Genomic DNA, 20,631 nt, shown 5'->3' on the forward strand with positions numbered 1-20,631 from the left:
GTGCCCACTACAAGTAGAGAAGAGGTTTTCTGTTGTTTTGTTTTTCATTAAACACATCATTTATGCCTTGCCAACACAAAAGAGAAGTAATGGCTTTAATGTTATGGGTGGGGGGGCATTGGAAAAAAATTAATGTGAATTTTCCAGTTCTTCTGTTTAATTTTTTCCCAGTACAAATAAAAAATATATTTTAACCTAAATAATTCTCATGTTGACATGAACACATGTCAATCCCCATTAAATATCCATCCCTATAGCCTTACAAGGAAATAGGAGTGGTGTCAGGGAGCTTGTACTTCTAACGGTGTTGATCAGCAGACTGTTCAAGAGCCTCAAAGGTTGCTACATGCTCAATGGGTGGACACAGAAAAACGCCTAAAGGCAAAGCAGTAGGCAGCCAAGCCAGCTGCCAAGAACTGTTCTAAATCAACTTTAAAAGGCAAAGGAGGATGGCTGTGTCAGCTCCTGAGTTCTAGTCTGCGTTTGCTCTTCAATGTTTGGCAGGGGGAGGGATAAGAGGTTATCTGAGTTTCTTCTTGGAAGGAAGTGGAGTCTTAGAAAAGCTGAGATGTGCAATATTTTTCTTTTTGATAGATAAAATAAGCAAAGACTCTGGTCAACCCATTAAACAGCTTGTTGGAAGCTGTTCAGACAGCACTGCCCTGTCCTATTTAATCTCCCTAGAGCTCAGCACTTCCCCTAATGACTACAGACACTTTGCAACACCCTAGTCTTTGTAAGCTTCCCAAGCTCCGCTCTTAGGCCTTCATCAAAAGACCTAGATCTGGTCATAAAGATCTTAATCTCATTGAACTCGACTGTCCAAATGACAGTTGGAATTCCCTGGCTCTAGGGCCACCCCAACCAATGCTACAAAATGTCCGGAGGAAGACTATCTCCCAGCAGGTGGATCCTTCCCAAACCTCAAAGCCATTACCTGGGACCAGGGCTCATTGTTCTAGCAAGTTCTATGTCAGCCTTAAGTACATTCAAGCTTGAAAACCACCATAGTGTCTTTTGAGTATTTCTCAAATTTTTGTGAGCATAGACCACCTAAAAACTTTGGGGAAGTAGAGATTTCCATACACAGTTGTGGGCCTGTCAAAGTACTTAGTTTTTAATAAGTTCTTGTGTGGCCTGAATGCTGTTGGTCCATAGATAATATTTAGGGTAACAGGACCTTAGGGAAGAGAAACTTGTGCTTTTATTCGTATACTACAATAGTTATTAGCAGTCGGATTTGGGAACTAAGTTCAGATGCTGCTGAAGCTCCTGGGGCAGTGATGGGAAGTAATCAGAATGCTATCCCCAAATACTGTGTAGTTTATTTTAGAAAACACCCTTATCCATGCATGGGTGTGCACTTCAACTTAGATCATGGAGACTACTGAGTCCTTGACTAACTGACTTAAGATGTTATCACCAATATCACACTATAGCCAAATCTCAATATTCAAAAGGACTAATATGCACTCTAATGTTTTTGATGCTTGAACATATTTTTTATTTTTTATTTTACTTTATTTTTGGTTTCCAAGACATTTTTATTTTTAGAGCCTGAAGAAACAAAAAAATCCATCAAGATTGGGCTAGAGAGATGGCTTAGTAGTGCAAGCTATATGGGCACCCACAAACAAGCTGGGTAGGCAAGCTCTTTGATTTGCAAGAGACTGTGCCTCGGAAAACAACATGGAGAGTGACAGAGAAAATCTTTAACATCAGCCTCTGGGCTCTAGATGCATGCACACACACGTGTAATGCACTCACCTGCAAACATGCATATACACACCATAAGCATGTATGTAGGCCACCCATATGTAGGTCATATCACTACACTTATGATCACTCAGAAGGGATAAGGGAAGAAAATACTACACACTGATGAAACTTTTATGTAGATAATTTTAAATATGAATACTGTAAGAGACTATGATAACATTTAGGTATAAAGTCATCTAAAAAGAAACAATTTGCGGGAATGAAAACTTCATTAAAATACCTAGATGAAATTTCCATTCACCAGTGTTAATACCTCCCAATTATATGAAAGGTATTATTGGAGAGAGGATGATTAAAGAACTACTCCACCTGACTCAGTAACATCCAACCTGACTGATCAAAAAGATTGTCATCTGGTCAATCAACTGCCATTTGAAAGGCTGTTCTAAAAATACCTACATTTGAGTGTCTAAAAATCTGCTCTTTGAATTGACTTGAGGTAGCTAGCAGGAAACAAGGTTTTAGTATTCACCTAAGATTCTGACTTGGAATACAATCACCAAAACCTTTCAAAATTCCCTCAGTCCTACCCCCACCAAAAGGCAGGTCTACCCTCTACCCTGATTCTCCTCTATGAATATACTACTAAACTAGCTTTGTACCTGACAGCACTTTCTACCAGCTTACAATCTAAAGTTGAGTCCTTCAAGGTACTGTAGTCAGCAGTTAAGTAAGATACACAGTACATGAGGATCAAATGGCTGAAGTGCAGAAAATATGCAGGTGCCTGGCCAGTCATCAACTCTAAGGTGGTTATGCAAAATTCCCTGCTTCACAGAGGACCATGAGAGCCAAGGGAGTAAATGTAGATTAAGAGAATAGTATGAATCCTAAAGCATTATGATTATGAAGTAGGTAGATAGTCTTCCTTCCATATGAATAATAAAGACAAGCATGCAGACACTATTAAAATAGCAAACAATCACTCTATTTGAGCTGCAGTTTTTAGAGTGTCAGAAATTAAACTGGAGCCAAGATTCTCTGGTAAACTACTTGAGAAAAAAAAAATTAATGGGCACCAGGCTGTATGAAAATCTTTTTCACGCTTGCATATGCAGGCTACCTCATGAAAGCCCCGACAAGTCAAGAAGTGAGCACAAAAGGAAATACTCCATTAGAGAAGGGAGTAATGTTCTGATGAGCCACATCCAGGCTTGCTTGGAAGGATGCAGAAAGAAAGTTGTGGGGACACAGAGCAATCCCAGCCATCTTGGCTTCTACATACCAGCAAGGTGTTGACGCGATTCTGATCAACACAGCATGTTGATGATCCCACTGCACACACAATTTGGCTTAGGATCACCCAATCAAATTTGCTAACACAGTAGACTCCAGAAGAATCACCCATTAGAAACAATCCAAATACAGACTCTAAATGTGCATAAGGCCTTTGTGCTCGCCACTGGAGCTTATAGTATCTAACAGCTGCAACTGTGACTATTCTAGCTAATTGCTCTCAGCAACAAAAATAAACAATCGCTCCAGGAAGAAGACTGTGCCCGCCAAATATTAATGAATTTTTTAACAGTCAGAAATTTGAAATTTAGTTTAGAAGCTTTGCTACTGGGGAGTCTCAAATCAAATAACAAGCGCAGGGTTGAGGAGGTACTCCCCTACCCTCACCCCCATGTGTGCAGTGCATATATTGTATTTAATCCTCCCCTCTACCCAGTCCAGCCCCCTTGAAGTGAAAAAAGGGAATGTGCTTTGCATTTGAAGGAATTTAAGCAATCTGAGATATTTTAACTCGTGTATAACTTTTTAACATATGGGGGAAAAGAGTCACACTGATTGGAGCTATTTTTAACGTGCAGCTCTATCGTAAAAATAGACATTTACTCATAAGGATGCTTGAATAGAGAGCAGGCCCAATCTACGTCTCATTGTTAAGGAAGAGGTGAAAAAAGGCTGCCAAGCTTTCAAGAGAGCTGCTGATGCTCGCCTGTGATGTCATGGCAGGATCCAGGTGCACTCTAACGAGTGTCTTTTAAGCTCATCAATCCTTTTAAAAGTGCTCTTCTCCATCAGCTACTTGTCTGAGCACATGCAATAAGGAGCCAGTATTTATCCAGACCCTTGCAAGAGGAAAGATCACCGCAATCAGAGACATAGGAGAAGAGGAGAAAAAAAAAATTACTCACCTACAATTGGCTTCCCAGACATCCTCTTCCTAACCCCGATTAGGGAAGAAAGCACTTTCTTAGTTGACTTACTGGTACTGGGATATGGATCTGTTCTCTATGGCTGCGGATTCTTCCTCGTCTCATCCAGGACCCTGCTACACAGAATACTGCAATCAAACTGCCAAGCGAATGCTGTGGGAAGCATATAAAGACACTGCCACTATAAGCTTTACTTTGGAGTGAGAACCCCAGTTTTGGATTTTCTTCAGCCCATTCACACATATCTAGGGGAATACACTAATAGGAGACCATGCAGAATTCTTGACTTTTCATCCCTTTCTGAAATAACGCTAAGTAGCAATGAATACAATAAAAAACCACCCAACATCTTTCATTAGATGTGCCTTAAGTCAACATGTATATTCTATGTTTTCTTTATGCTAAAGCACTGGTCCTCAACCTGTCCCTCATAACCCCTACTCCAGGAGGAAAGCTGCCAAATGATATTTTCAAACAACTTTGAAAATATCAGATATCTTGCTCACCAGATATTTATATTACATGCATAACAGTAGCAGAATGAGAGTTATGAAGTAGCAACAAAAATAATTTTATGGTGTGGGTGAGTGGTTCACCATTACATGAGGGGCTAGATTAAAGGGTTGCTGTGTCAGGAAGGTTGAGAACCACTGTGCTAAAGAATAGTAATGTAAAAGTAAAAACATTCTATCAAAGAAAAAAAAAATGAATGCTTAAAAAAATATATGGAAAAGATTACCTACACAGCCACAACTTAAAAAACAAAGGCGACAAACCATGATCCTGAAGTAAAATGTACCAAATGCATCATAATATAAATGTGGACCCATACTCCCCTCTATTCTACTTGTAGAAGCCATTCCTATCTCAAGATGACAACAATTTCATTCTGCAAGGCACTTCACCGGAAGCCAATTCTACTTTGTTTTAGTGCCTCAATGAATGAACGGCAGGATCACAGAAGCTAGGAGAGCAGGGTCCAGGGCCAAGCCTCAAGTGAGACCTGGCTCACTTATCTATGTAAAATAAGATACTAAAGGAGTTCCCTCAAGGATCTTCTAGCTCACACGAGTGAAAAATATAAATTAAATCTCCAGTCTAGAAACAGCCTGCGACTGGTACAGAGTGGGCACTTGATGTGCTTTTAGTGAGAGAATTGCAATTAAACGTAAAGCATGCATTTTAAAGGTTCCCAAAACCTGTGCCACAGTAGACTGCTAACTGTGTGCCAAAGTAGGGTTCCTATAGGACAGAGACCGAGAGAATGGAAAAACAAAGTACAAAACAACTTTGATAATACACAACTAAGGCAAAAACAAAGCCATATATCCTTTAAGGCTCAGGATAAACTTCTAGAAGTTTTCAATGTGCTGGTTTTTAGGGGAGGGGGGCGGGAGGGTTATTAACTGCCTGATCTAGTACTCGGGGGTATGTAATCTTAATACAGAAACATAAGCTGTAATTTACCTGAGGAGGATTTCATATTTTCATATAATGTCTAGGTATAAGAGGGTCCTTCTGAAGGAACAACATGAGAAAGAGAATGTTAACATGCAGTTCACTGTATTGGGAGGAAACACACAGCAACAATCATTCTTGAGGTGGAATTTTACTAAATAATATTTATTATAGGAAACCTCTTAATTTCTGGGTTCACCTTTTAAGTCAACAGTTACGTTTTCTTTCTGATAGGACTTGGACCTATGGAGTATGAACGTCTGCATTATTCATTATTACTATCTATGTTTGCAAAATTACCCTTTGAAAAAGGAGAGGCTCTATAACATACATGTAAAAGTGTGGGGTTAACTTCTGATTCAGGGCTCTCAGTATTTCCTGATATACTGGCATGAACTCAGAGTCCAAGAAACCAAAGCGCTAAAGCTATTGGATGCCTAAGTGATAGTCTCACCATTTCTCACAGCCAGTGCAGCACCTTTACCACCCCAGCCACAAAAAGTTTACACAGCTACTTTGCCAACCACACTTCATTCCAAAGAGTAAGTTACTTGCAGGTAGCAGCTGGTGTCATCAGAGCTTCAATAAGGTCCGAGGATAGGCTGGTTGGATCTGAAAAACCCATTTAGCTATACAGAAAGAGAATTATAGGAAAACATCAAGAAGTTCCATGGTAGAAAATGAATGTGACTAAGAACTGGTAGATCCAAGAGGCCTACAAGATAAATCAAGCTGCAAGCCTTGGTTAGGGAAGGACTATGTGAGTGGCCTTTTATGTAGCTCCTTCTCACGAGGGAAGGCATGGCCAGGGAACCAACAGCCAAATAGTGCAAGTGCTAAGAAGGAATTACATTGTCCAGTGTGAAAGGTGCACAGCTGGACAGCAGATAGGCACAGCATGCTATTACCAGGGAAAAGTCGGTTGTGTTTTGTGCCTCTGCACACACAGAACACTATACTTCAAATGCACTTCTCAGAAAGGAGGCAATGCCCTCAGCAGTGACTTTGACACACTCTCCAAATTAATATAATCTACCACGTCAGATACTTGCAAGGTCACAGTGGAAATAGACAAGAGAATAAAGGGGCAAGGCTTCAATGTTTATCTGTTTTATAGTGTATCATGGTCTCCAACGGCAATGTTCCACTCTTTAAGGACTTCCTATTTCATTGTGCTCTCAAATTTCAGGCTAATCTGAAATTTAACTGGCCTGTGCAAACAAATGTATAAGGAACTCATAGGTCACAGAGTTTATACATGAAGATACGAATGTTCCCAGAACATTACAGGCAGGCAGATGTTTACCTATACACTGTTGACAGAGCTTTCTTCTTGAATCCTCTCTCCTCCAACCGCTTTTAAATTCTACCTACATTTCAATGACCTGGACAACTGCTACCACTTCTGTGTGGCTTAGTGTTCATATCCTACTACTCCTGAGGCCCCCGCACATCGAAAATTAACGGTTCTCTTTATTACAATCATGGATTTTGTGCACGAGATTCTGCTCTTACCTTTCACTGTGCATCTGTGATGTGCTGTACTTCTGAACTACAAAAGGTGAGCACTGGGCAGCCGTGAGGTATGTCTTCCACACATCACGTCAGCACAAACATCTGCTTGCACTTATGCCTGGAATGTGGCTGGCTATGAGAGGTATTAGAAAATCTGACACCCATGAGTGTTTCTGCGTGTCCTATCAGTTTAGGTCTAGCCTACAGTTCTGGCTGTTTAAACTAAATATAACATTAACACCACATTTAAGACCCAGGATATGTATTTTGTCCTACTTCAAAGTTGAATAAAAACAGTACAACGTCTTTTTCATATTCAGGTGATTCCACCATCATCAGTGATTTCCACACTGTCCTTCTACATACTACATATTTATAGAATGAAGATCCAGAGTTCTTTGTCAACCTAACTATTAGGTTATGTAATGGGTTAGAACTTTCCTTTTGTTTCACAGAGGACTTGGAAAACTGAAGGAGTTTGTTTGTTTTTTTTTTTTTTTTACAATGTTCACTGAATGAAAGAGATGTACTGGCAACTGTGTAAAGAGAGCACAGAGTGACTGGGTCTGTAGAAACCACAGCACATTATCTCAGGAACTGCATCTGACAGCACTATAGTCATGACCTGGCAGCTTACCTGTTCTCCCTTCTAGGGGATGGCCTCTGGGAAGAGTAGCACCTGCTCATTCTCACAGAACTAGGTCACAGATAGCAGGCAGCAGAAGCACACACCCATGTAAACACACACACACACACACACACACACACACACACACACACACACCACACACCTGCTAATTATATGAAATGGAACTTTGCAACAGTTAACTTCAGCAAGGTCTACCTGGCACTGACCAGTTGCCTAAATCAATGGGGTATGTACTTTAATGTGCTTTGAATTGAGAAGAATCTCTGACTTCTCAGGGGAAGAATGTAAAGAAACTATAGATAGAAGACAAAGGAGTGTTCACTGCAGTGACAGAGTACACATGCCTACAATCTAAACTCCTGTGGTTTTATCTGCATTTATGTTTGTTTCTACTGTCCAACATTCTAATATGATAACAGAGATATAAGTATGAAACCTGGTGTCTGTCTTTTTTCTTATTCTATTTTTAAAGTGACGTGGATAATGCACTAGAAAGTACATTTAAAGACCCAGGGATTACAATTCTTACCCACTTACTGTTGAGGTATTTGCATTTTCTTGTTTTCGAGGTAACACTTTGAAAAAGGAGTTGTAAATTTCCATTCCACTTTGAATATCTTACAAAGAGGAGACTCTTGTAATTCGTTTTTGTTTTTAAAAGGGAAGATGAAATTGCCAACATTTCTCTTTAAATCAGATTAATTTAAAACGGTGGTAAGATTAAGAGCTGCTGTCAGTCACTCCCGCAGTTAGTTGCAGTACACTTCAAATGATTTGCAAACACACCAGGTAAAGGAATCTGAAGGGGGAAATGCAGCTTCTTCACAAATACACCAGTAGCTTCAACCCCCCCCCCTTTTAAGGGTTTCTTTTCCCTCACAATCTATCTGTTCAAATGCAAAAGAAGCACTGACACAAGAACCAGTCAAAATAACTGAGGAAGTGAGAGGGGAGGGATGCATGTTAGAGCATCACATAAAAAAACCATGAAATTCAAATGGGCAGTGTTTAATAGCAGGCTATGGGAAGAGGAAGAGCCCTGCCACTCAGACACTCTTGGCTATTAGGTATAAATTAAGATTTTTTTTTTTTTACCCAAAGAAAAATGTATACAACAAATCAATGCAATCAAAAAAGTCATCCAGTACACTTATAAAAACAAATGAACAACAACAACAACAAAATCCCTTCAACATACTCAGCTTTCTGAAGTTTTATAAAAGTGTAATTCTCACAGAAAAGAACAGCAAGGGAAGAGGGACACGGTGGTACTCATCTTTAATCCTGATACTCAGGAGGTTGGGAGAGCTCTGTGAGTTCCAGGCTAGCAAAGACTACAATTGAGAGACCATGTCTCAAAGTGACAGACAGACAGACAGACAGACAAAAGGAACAGCAAGAATTGTTTTTCCATCCGTTTACCTTCTGGGGATGTGTTGTGATTAAATGTGTAAATGAAGCAGGGAAGGAGCTGGCACAGTTTACAATTTTGTTAACCTAACAGAAAGTGAGTTTTCTGTTCCAGTGAAAACTCTCTTAATGAGATAGCAGCTGTGCAACACAAGTATCACCCACCACCACCTCTGGTGGGCGAGGCCTGACTGACAGAAGCAGAATAAAGTTGCCTTCCTCAAGTGCTCCTGCACCGGGCTCAAGTCACAGGGTGTGCAATTCCCACTCATGTAAATGCTCGAGGGTTAAACGGTGATGGAGTAATAGATTGCACAACTAGCAGATGAAAGTACATGTCCCTGTAGGAGTGACCTAGTCTTGCACTTGAAAGCTAACTAATCAAGAGTATTCCATCACAGCGGTCTGTTTACTTTCAGGTGTTTGGTGTTTTGTTGTTGTTGTTCTTTTGTTTTTTTCGTTTTTTCCTTTCCTTCACTTTCGCCTTTCAGTTAACCTACCTTCTGGAATCCTTTAGATAGCACAGCTTTCAACTCAAGCTCTGAGAACACCTCTTTTAATTAAAAAGAGTAAGGCTTTTGATTTTTTTGGAACTGGACTGAGCATAGATACCCCACAATCCAGATGTGTTTAAAGATACACCACAGTTCTTTTCCCTTCAACTTTGTTTATTGATGTACCGAACATGAAAAAGCACAAAGAATCCAAACACAAAAGAAAACATGTACAGCCTCTTAAATACTCAACAGAATATATTTTCTATTCCAACAGATGTGAATTAAGTCATACTGTACAACTTCAAATAAATACCAGCCTTACATTTTATTAAGTGCTCTGATAAACACTGTAAAGTGAAGCACAATTTGCATGCCTTCTCATCAATGCCTTGGTTTGCTACAGTAGTACAGGAAAGAAGCGTGTAGCTGCTGTTTTCCCACAAGGGAAACCTTATTTTTTTTTTAAATATATACATGTATTTTATTTTATTTTTTTAACGCAGGTTAACTCTGACAATCTAAATGCACCTAAGGATATGAGAAAGTGCTAAGCCAATTGAGTTCTGAATAGCATTGAGTGGGTCAGCATGAAAACTCGCTTGTTCACTTTAGCACGCGCCTCACAGTATATGTACTGTACTATACTGAAAATTTTTATAACTACAATTTTAAATAATAAAAAATAAAACTCAAAGCAACTGCAAAGATAATGTACAACTATGTTATGCATAGCACATTGCCTGTTCTAAGGGGAAGCACATGAGCATCTCAGTTTATACAAAACGCAGGACGTAACTATATAGTTCTCAGTGCATCCTGATGAAGGCAACAGTTGCCTTCAGCTTTTTTGAAAATTTATTATAAGCTAGATGCTAATCAGAAAATATTTTGTATTTTTTAAAATTTCTTTCATACATGGTAAAGACTTATTTTATTATTTCCCCAAATAGTGGTTTAAGCATCATACAAAGTTAAATTTCAATAGCATACAGATATTTATGATTTTTGTATGAAAAATGTAAGGAAATTTGTTCAAAACCTATGGTTATACTCATTTTTCTTTTTTTACCACAAACATATTTATAAACGAAAATGTAGCATCACCATAAACAGCTGAAGCTAGACTATCTACAGACAGAATTAGCCAACGAATCTGATGCACTGTAAATTCAAGTCCTCAGGACAACAGAAGTGAATAAGCAAGACCTCAAGTAACAATGTTAATGCCATTTACAAAGAAAAAAACTGATACAAAACATTCAAAACCTGAACATCACTTGATATGTAAGGGAAAAAAATAAAATTAGCTGAAAGGTTCATAAACACAAGGTCTTATTTACATCACACAAAGCTCAGGTGTTAGCCTTAAACGTAACTCTCAAAATACCTTCAAATATATCCAACTCAGGTCGCCTTTGCTGACTTGCTGCAATCCAAACGTGTGCAACATCTTATCTTCCTTAAGACAAAACAATTCTTCAAACGATACTGCAAGTACATCACTAAACACCATGAGCTCTATCTGAAGGGATTTCTTTAGGAAGAACAGATTTTCCCCCATCTCTTGGTAATTTAAATTTCTTGCCTGCTCTTATATATTCTTTTGTAAATTTTTTTTTATTTGTTTCAAAATCACAAATCAATGTGAGCCATCTATCACATAACAACCAGGATGATCAGACGCCCCACTGGTGATTACGAAAATGAAACCAGCAGTGTTCCCTCACTGACTCAATTCCTCTCATACAAAGATCTCAAAAGTATTTTTCTACATCATAAATCTTTCTAAATTTTCCAACCGTTGCAAATTTCCTGGTAAATTTTAAAAGCTCACTAGGTGTCATATGAAGAGATTTCTCAAAGTATTCAAGTCAAAATATTTGTTCCAGGACCAGTAAAAAGTTTCTCCAAATTTTCTTTTTTATAAAAATAGATGCTTTTTTTAAACCCACATCAAAGAGGCTCTTATCTCTTTGGCAAGGTACTGCTTTACGAAAAGTTCTCCAGTATTCTTACAATAAGCGTTTATAATGTCGCCCCCCCTGCCCCAGCCCAAATCAGAATTACAAAATAAATACTGTTTGTAACTTCATAAATAAAAATGTAAACTTCAAAATACTTTTCTGAGACATAACAGCAATGCTTTAAATGTAAACCAAACACAAAGCTAATTAGAGAATGGAAAAAAAAAACAAAAACAAAAGAAAGAGAAAGAAAAGGAAAGATAAGGAGGTGGGGAAAGACAACCAACTGAAGAGCTACAACACAAAGCCTCAGTACTTACTCACAGGTTCAAGGCAGTTATGTAAAAAGAAAAGAAATGTCTTCCCTTAGCTGAAACACTTTAAAAGGTCCACCTTCTTCAAAGAAGGCAATAGAATGCAATGTGACAGGTAAAAACCCTGTACCTCTTGTCCATATTCAAACATAAAAGATATTTAAGAAGTTTTAATTCAAATACTAGCAATAAAAAAATCTCACATATTTCTTAGGATGCTAAGTAGTCATTTATCCCCATCTCAACACTGACTTACAAAGACATTTACTAATGTATAAAGTTTCTCTTAACTTGCTTTTGTTGTATAGTTTTCATATATAAATGGACTGAGGACAAGAGCTCATTAGGCTTTGTGCGTTTTGTTTGTCTTAAAGGAGACCTGCAGGACTCTGTCTCCCAGGCGGTATCCATTGAGGCTAGCTATCGCCATGGCCGCCTCATCATAGTTTGTCATAGTCACAAATCCAAAACCTTTGCATTTATTGGTGTTAAAGTCACGGATGACCTTCACGTTGGTGACAGCTCCAAAAGGCCCAAACATTTGCCACAGGATACTTTCATCTGCATCAGGCGCCAGGTTGTACACAAATATGCACCAGCCAGTTCCAGGGTGCCCAGGAATATTAATTCCAGCCAGACTGGTCATTCCATCAATCGTCATTGGTGAAAACCTACTAAACAAAACAGGAAACAGACATACACACACATACAAGGAACATAGATTGGTTACAGCAATGGGTTTAAGTTCTTTTCCCTTTTCCCAAATGTTAGCAATTGCACTTTCCCAACAGATGTATACAGCTACTTGATGTGTCAACCGAGGCTCTATCTGTGGCTTGCAGTAACAGACAAACAATCCAGGTACAGATAGATTATGAAATGACCACTATCTGCTGCACCAAACAACAAATTAAACAATGGCAAAAAAAAAATCTAAAAGTCAGCTTCATGAGGATGGAGAGGGGAGAAAACCAACACAGAACAGAAACATGCTATAATGTTGCAATGCAGTCTGAAATAATGGCTTTTTAAAAGAATGAGTGGCATACAGTGGTATAAACATATTCCAGGAGTCCAATACACTTCAAAAGCAACTTTACAGTAGGCTATTCATGCAAAAGAAAACCCAACATAAATTTATGAGGGTGGAAATATTGCTCCCCAAATCAAAGAAATCAGTCGGTTGTGGGAAGGGATTATGGGTACCATGAACCTATGTCATTACCTCTTCACTCCATAAGCCATATTGAGCAGATTGTCCAACCTGCAAAACACACATTTAGCAAACTTCAGTGTTTAATTTCCCCCTTTCAGCTCATGAAAGCTAGGCTCATTACTGCCACCTTCCATGGGGATAACTGTGCAAAAAATATATCTGACGTTTCAAAACACTGGGTCTTTTACCATTCCCGAGAGAATGGGTACCTACTATTGTAAAACACTGGCTATCTCTACCAGGTCAGTGCAGCAAAGGGAAAAAAAAAAAAAAACAGCAGTGGTCATCTGAGGAAACAGCCAGAAACAATGTGAAGGAACTGGAACAGCTGACATCTGACTTCCCACCAGGCAAGTTCTAAAAGTGAAACTGCAACTGACCAGCACCATTACAAGAGCCCACTTCTACTTTTTACAATTCCATTGGTTCCTGAGGTCACTGAAACACACAAGGATTAACTAGCTAACCTAAACCCACAGAGCTAGTTCTTCAGAGGAGTTTTGACCTTTTAAAACCAAAGGTGAAGATTTACAGAGATGTACAATTTATGGACAAACTTGGCTGTATAGAATTTGGGCCATTATGGGTGCCTCAAGTTTCTAGTATTTACCAATAAATTATACGTGAGGAGCAGGCATGTCTAATGCAGAGCCATATAACCCATCCAACTGCAATGCTCCCCACTCTTCATAGCCACAGGTCAGAGGTGAGGCACAATTACTTTGTCTTTTAATACCTGTGAAAAGCTAAGTAGTTTGGGGAAGCGGGAAGGTATCAGCTTTTTGTGCCTAACCCAAACACAGAGGAGAGCACATAGGGAAAGCAACTCCTCTCAACTTATAAAGGCCAAAGTGTTCCTTCTGGTTTTTCAGATATGGGAAAATGTTATCCTTGTATGTCCCTAATCTTAGTCTCCCCTGGGCATTCATGTGTTGTGGAAAAATGAAAGGGAAGTGTTAAGTTGCTCTCATACAATGTATAAGGCAAGAGAACAGATCACAGTGACATTAGATCTTCCTTCATCTATTTGGGTCTGCCACATTTCATTCCACGATCTCAAAGGCACCACTTAGCACAGACCACTGGTCCAAGCACTGCAGCTTTATAACACATACCTGGTGATTATGTAAAAGCAAAGGTTACCAAAACTGTCATCCACCACTTAATGTAGGATGAAAACTACCCAGAAGGCTGACTGGGTGAGAATATTTGCACACACAAAGCACAGAGCAGGTGTGAAGAATACAGAATGTCAGGGGACTCTGTGTTCTGCAGAGTGAAGATGAGTCAAGATGCCATGCCTTTATACAAAAACCAAGGTTACAAACATCAGGAAGAAATGAACACAAATTCCACAAATTCGCAACACCAATCAAAAAGTGATCTGATACAGAAAATTTCATCAAATTACTGGAATGATAGCTATGGAATGCATTTGACAAACAGTACCTGTGGAACACATGAACATACTGAAGTCTCTGTTTAGAATGATTAAAGGACAAAAATTCAGTAGCTGCATTTCCTTTCACCCACTTCAGAGAGCAATGAAACTCTAGACATAGACTTTCCTTAAAATGTGTCTGCTTTTAAGATAGGATGGAAACCAAACCTGCCATGGAAGTGAGTACAAGCACATTCAATTCTCATCCTACATTCGGCAGGGCAACTGGGACTTCTGCAATTAGGCCTCTGAAGACCTTCAATGGGCCTTGGAGCTGTCCCACCTGTAGAGTCTTATATGGTCCCCTGACCCTCCCTCATTCATCTCCTAATCTTAGGGGAAATTCAGTTCTGGAGGATGTAAACCAAGTTTCTACATTTCTCCCTTTCTCCTCCCCCCATCAGCAAGGGAGTAGAATACTGCTCCAGGAAATAGTCCAGGCATGGCAGCTGGCTGACTACAGGAAGCTGGTCGCCATGTCCCTGGCTCTCACTGCCACACATTTACGTGTCCCACTGGAATTTAAAGAAGGTAGTGGGTACTTCAGACGGACATCAAGCTGCCTTTGTCCAGCAGCTGGCAGCAAAGTGTATACTGTGTAGCTCTAGGAGAAAATGTCATAGTACCCCAGGCAGAGCTGTCGTACTCCATGTTCCACAGCTTCAGGATAACTTCCATAACACGATCACCTAAAACTGAAAGTCACTACATTCAAGAGGAGCACAGGCTGGCAGCCTCCGTAGTAACTTGGGGCAACACATAGGAGTTAAGGAGTCCACTGTATGTGTATTGTGCTACTTAAAGCCAGAATGTTTTTATATTATACTTAACATCTGGACTGCAGCAGTATCTGCATCCATTCTATGGTATCACATGCTGTCCTGAGGAAGTCTGAGCCTTCATGAAAGGGTGACCAATGTCTGCTCCCACCCCAACTTCAGCTGGGATATAATCCAAATCACAAGTAACTCATTATGTGGATTGGAAGATTAGACAGAAAACCTTAGCATCAATTAAGGCATCCTTTACTTATAGAAAAATTCCCAAGAGAAAGGAAACTGGGTTAAGGATGATCTAGTGAGGAGAATTCAAGAAAAAAAAAACAAACAAAAACCAGTTATTTCCTCTAATTCTTACAGAAACCACATCAAGAAGCTAGATACAAGTCAATTCAACATATCTTACATGAAGTCAAAATATTCAAAGTGATAAAAGTTAACACTTTATCAATCTTGCTTAAAGCAAAATCTTAATGAACTAAGGTACTTTAGATAAATATATCAGTATATTACTATATTCAAGAAAGTATATATATTTCATCTTCATCCTATATTTGTATATTTCATTAGAATTCAGAGTCTAAAGTTCAAGTGATTACAGAGGCACAAACCATGCACATATACAACAAGTGTACAGCAAAGTCATTTGATAACGTTTCCTATCACCAGGATAATGTAACTCAGATTATTACTAGGCAACATTTTTAATAGAATGCTTTAGAGGCTAGAACACTTTCATTTCAAAGCAGCATGTTTAGAAATTCAGCATAAAACTAAAGTATATGCCTAGTTTTCAAGCTATTCAGTTGGTAGGTAGATTAGGGAACAATCTATATGGGAAGGACAATTTAAAAAAAAATCAATTGAAGTCAGACATAATATGTAAAAAAGACAACAAATAAGGAAACACAATTTTATGCACTATGGGAAAATTAACAAACCTCTCCAAAGCATGGAGCAACAGTTGGCTTAAAGTTAATCAATATAAGCTCATCAATGTTCCCTTATCCAGTCACATCTTCTATGAATGAGGACAATTATTCATGAGGCTTGACATCTGTGCCTTCCAACCTGAAACCAAGCCAATGAAACTAGCAACATGCCTGAAGCTCAACCCAACTGCTAACTGCAGAGGCTCTTTAAAAATGCACAAAGACTCACAGCAGCAGACACACAGTCATTGCCTAGGACACACTCAATAAAGTTAAAGTTACTTCACAAGAATAAATGAGAAATTTTGGTTTAGTTTAATTTGGATATCCTGTACTAAGAATATTCTTAGGGGACTGAAATCACATCATTCATGCAAATAAATATTCGGCCTTATTTTGTATACTATAAACACTTCAACTAGCCCATCAGATTAGCAGTGTTCATGTTTAAATAATTCTAATTATCAATACAGATTGAGCCATAAACCTCATAAGCTCACTTTTAAAGTTAATCCTTATTACATGAAATTTTATTTTTTAATCTTCATGAATACTGAAAGTCCTTTCATCATTATTATAACTTGTATTCTTCTGTCTTTCTCAGCTGCCAAGGTACCACCATAACATAAAAACAACACAATGAACTTTCTAAAATTCCTGCTGGGAAGCGGCAAACTCAAAGCAAAGGCATTAAGACATAAATACTATGAAGAAATAACTGCTGAGGAATTAACATCTCAACTACAGAAAAGAGCAAGATGCCAACAAAATTTTCAAGTCCTTAACTCAAGTGTCTTATAAGCTCAAAGATCAACTTTTATTCAATAAAATGAGAAGAAATTCAAGGTAATGACTGCCAAATTAAAGACACTTGTAAAAACCACGTTACACATTAAGATATATTTGCACTGTAGAAATTAAGACGCATTTCTCTCATTCCTAGTCTAGATCAAACACATTCCCCAGCACATGGTAATTCACATTTTACCACTTAGACAAAGCAGAGGTGGGGATGAGCAATGAGGTGAGCAAGAGAACATTTAGGATGCCTAGGAAAGAAAAATCTTCCCTACTGGGAACCTGATTGCTTCTTTTTACCCTCACTGGACAAGCTGGTAGCAGCTACATCTCAGGGGCTACTTGATGTCAAACTTAGTGCAATAAGAAGAGCACTTCACAGTCCAGGCTGGAACTTTAACTGATCTTCCTATCTCAGCCTCCAGAGTAGCTGGGGCTCCAAGATCAAACCTCCACATACAGTAACCTTCCTCCCTTACTAATGCTGGGTTTTCCTTTCAACTAATGTTCTTTATTCCCTTCTTATACAATGGTTTGGCTTTTTTTTTTCCCTATAAGGGTCAAAGAATCTCACAAGTAATGATCACATATAGTATAAACATTTTTTGTAACATGGAATGGACAGAAGATAAAGGTTTTAAATTTAATTCCGGTGACAACTTTGGAAAACTTTACCTCATCAAAAATAAAGGGCATGGACTTGAAAAAGGGGAAAGGAAGACTGAGTGAGGATACAGTGGTACCCAACATCCAACATATGCTGCCTAAAGACCAGGATTCTTAATACTGTCGATGGGTCCTCTCACCTAGTCTTGAGAATCTAGCACTGCTCTACTAAGTAGCAACCAGCAAACAAAACTACAGCTTTAATTGAAAACACTAAAGCAATAGTGTGTGGCAGTATAGCTTTCTCCTAACAGCCAACTAAAGCTAACTGGACAGGATGACTAGGGAACACAGCTGAAAATCACTGGGGTACAAGTGTGTTGTATTCAGAAATAGCAACAAGTAAATAAAGTTAGAAAGAAAGGTTTCAGAGCGAGGGCCTGCAGCAGCACTGAGAAGGGGTGCTCAAAGTTCTTTCTGCAGAAGGAAATAATCAAGTAGCTCAGAGGTCTTGCCTCTCATTCAGTTGCCACTACTTGTCACCAAGGTCAAAGGTGATACACATTTTGTTTTCCTCAATGTTTTTTTCTCCCAAAATTCCAGCAGCTGAACTCAATGAACCAGGGCGCTGGTTATTTTCAACAGGGCCTTGGACAATGGTGTCATTCTCTCAGTGAAGGCCAGCTTAAGTAGGTATTCAACCAGGCATCAACAGAAATTTCTTTTCACACCTATGTAACATACTTAACTGATTTTAGAAGGAGATATTTTAATTTGATTTTTTAAAAAAATTTCTTCTCTTTTCTATACTCTATTATACCAATGGGGGAAAATGTATGTGACCAAGCCTAGAAAACATGTAAGTTAATTCCTTTAGCTTACTAAGTTTATGATTATGTGTTTTGGTAATTAACTACTTGGTCTCAGAAAGAAAATAATATAGATTTACATGTACTTATAAAAAATTAGCTTAGGAGTTAGATAAAATATGCTATATCATACCATGTGGCTGAGTGGTAAATAAAAACTGGGTGACTCGTTCGTAAAACCAGACATTCACTGTTACTAACTGAATCTCAAGTCGCTCTTTTTTTTTTTCCACACAAAGTATGTATGCTCTGAATGCCTCCTGGTCTGCCTGTTTATTCAACAACTAGATAACTTGAGAACTTGGGTTATTTATGCCCACTGTACCACAGTGACTTCTGTGGGTTAATGCATCAGTGAATTACCACCCAGAGAGAGAATCCAGATTGACACTACTTTCTGGATGACATAGCAGCTAATGACTTTTAAATTTTTAAAGAGCTGAAAAGAAGGAAAGAAAGGAGAAGGAGAGAGAGGGAGATGGTAAGGAGAAGGGAAAAGAGGAAGAGGAGACACAGTTGCAAAATCCATGACCCAGAAATTTTAATAGATTTCCTCTCTGAACATTAGAGGTAAAGTTTGTCAACCTCTAAACTGTAAGACACAACAAAAGGAGAGAGGGACCCTCTTGAAAAAAACTTTTGCCATTCGTATCAGTCATATATCTTTAACAATGTCTGTATTATAAAACAAAGCTAACTGAAAGAGCTCTACTTGACAGCTCAAACACAAAAATAAATTCTTTGCAAGAAAAAAGTAATAAAGAGAAAATAGTACATCAGACCTCATGGTCAGAAGGCCTGGTTTTTCTCGAAGTGTGTTTTGGGCCCAGTAACCTGTGGCTGCTGGGTCTCCTGTATGCCTCAGGATGCTTAACAGTATCCCTGGACTCTACCCACTAGATGTGAGTCACATCTCCACCCGAATTATACCATCACAAATAACTCTACACTTTGCCAAATGTCTCCTGGAGGCAGAATCACTCCTGGAGAAGAACTGCTCTTACAGTTAATTGCCATCAACTTAGGCAACAGCAAAAGTTGCTCTTTCCCCAAGTATGTTTTCTCTGTGCCCATTAAAGAAAATGAAAAAGAAAGAAGAAAGAAAGAAAACAACAGTAAAGACAAACTCATCGCAGAGATCTTATTGATACCATTACTTGACAGGAGACCTGCACATTCTCCTCAGTTTAGTAGCTGGGCACGAGAACTAGACCAGACTTACCTAAAACGCTGTGCCTGCTGAGCTAGCGGTCCTGGGTACCTTCTGTTTGGAGACTGGTACAGCTGGGAAAGGATGGCCTGATTGGTTTTTTGGCTTGGATTATTAGCAAACTTTACAGTGATTGGCTCTGTGGCACCAGGAGGTTTCTGGCCATTTAGGCCTTTGATAGCTTCTTCTGCCTCAATCCGCTTGTCAAATCGAATAAACCCTACACCCCTTGATATGCCTAAGGTAGATTTAAGTAAAGATTTGGGAAAGAGGGAGCAGGAGAGGGGAAGAAGAGAAGAAAGGATAAATTAATTTTTCCTTCTCATTAACATCTTTTCACCCAAATACAACATTTGCCACAAAAAATCACATCAGGAAGAAAATTTTACCTTAGTAGTTCAACTTGGAATCTCAATTTTCCACATTTTAAAAATGCACCAAATAACCTATACAATGTGAGGTCTCACTATCATATGCTTGTCAAGAAACCAATAAAGTACAGAGTGCATAAGCTCATGCTTTCTTCCCCTACATTCTGTCCTGCCTCCTGTGCACTTTAACACTAACTGGGTTCCCAAGTACTACTTTTGAAATCATGCTATCAGGCAGGCAACCCCTTCTTTGGTATAAGAACAAAAGTAGGCATTTGCTAAAAACACTAGAGAGCATATATAGCTAGACTAAAATTCTAAGTAATACATTTGTCATAATCCTATCATATAGCATGAAGGTCTCTCCAGAAAACAGAATCTGAAGAGGGTCTTCTTGATCTCTGAAGCTCTCCTATCCTTCCCTTTAGCTGTCTTACAGAAGTAATGCAGCGTGGACTCTTAAGTTAAACTAGTAGAACTGTAAACTTCCTGGTGCTCCAACATTCCTCTTAAGCATGGAAGGCCATTCCCACTCTGTTCTTTGACAACAGCAGCAAAACAGGGCAGGAACAAGGCCTTTCTGGGTTTACGATTTGAAACAGCAGCATGCATCTCAGTTCATTACATGTAATTGGCACAGGCAGGTGAGCAGATCATCACA

At 38.9% G+C, this 20,631-nt stretch overlaps 1 protein-coding gene across 20 annotated transcripts in view; it reads right to left on the reverse strand.

Annotated features, from left to right (window-relative positions):
* Positions 1 to 9,623: 9,623 nt before the first annotated feature.
* Positions 9,624 to 20,631, reverse strand: part of Elavl2 (ELAV like RNA binding protein 2) — a 149,543-nt gene continuing 138,535 nt past the window's right edge. For 10 of the 20 annotated variants that reach the window (XM_031377847.1, XM_031377848.1, XM_031377838.1 and 7 more), the window contains 3 exons: positions 19,612 to 19,837; positions 12,974 to 13,012; positions 9,624 to 12,422 (listed from right to left, as the gene is read on the reverse strand). In XM_031377847.1, coding sequence (XP_031233707.1) covers positions 12,092 to 12,422; positions 12,974 to 13,012; positions 19,612 to 19,837 — 596 coding nt within the window. In that variant the 3' untranslated portion in view covers positions 9,624 to 12,091. The remainder of the gene's footprint in view (positions 12,423 to 12,973; positions 13,013 to 19,611; positions 19,838 to 20,631) is intronic. The other 10 variants (XM_031377841.1, XM_031377849.1, XM_031377853.1 and 7 more) reach the window with 3 other exon arrangements.

Source organism: Mastomys coucha, unplaced genomic scaffold, assembly GCF_008632895.1.
Source record: "Mastomys coucha isolate ucsf_1 unplaced genomic scaffold, UCSF_Mcou_1 pScaffold18, whole genome shotgun sequence".
Lineage (NCBI taxonomy): Eukaryota > Metazoa > Chordata > Mammalia > Rodentia > Muridae > Mastomys > Mastomys coucha.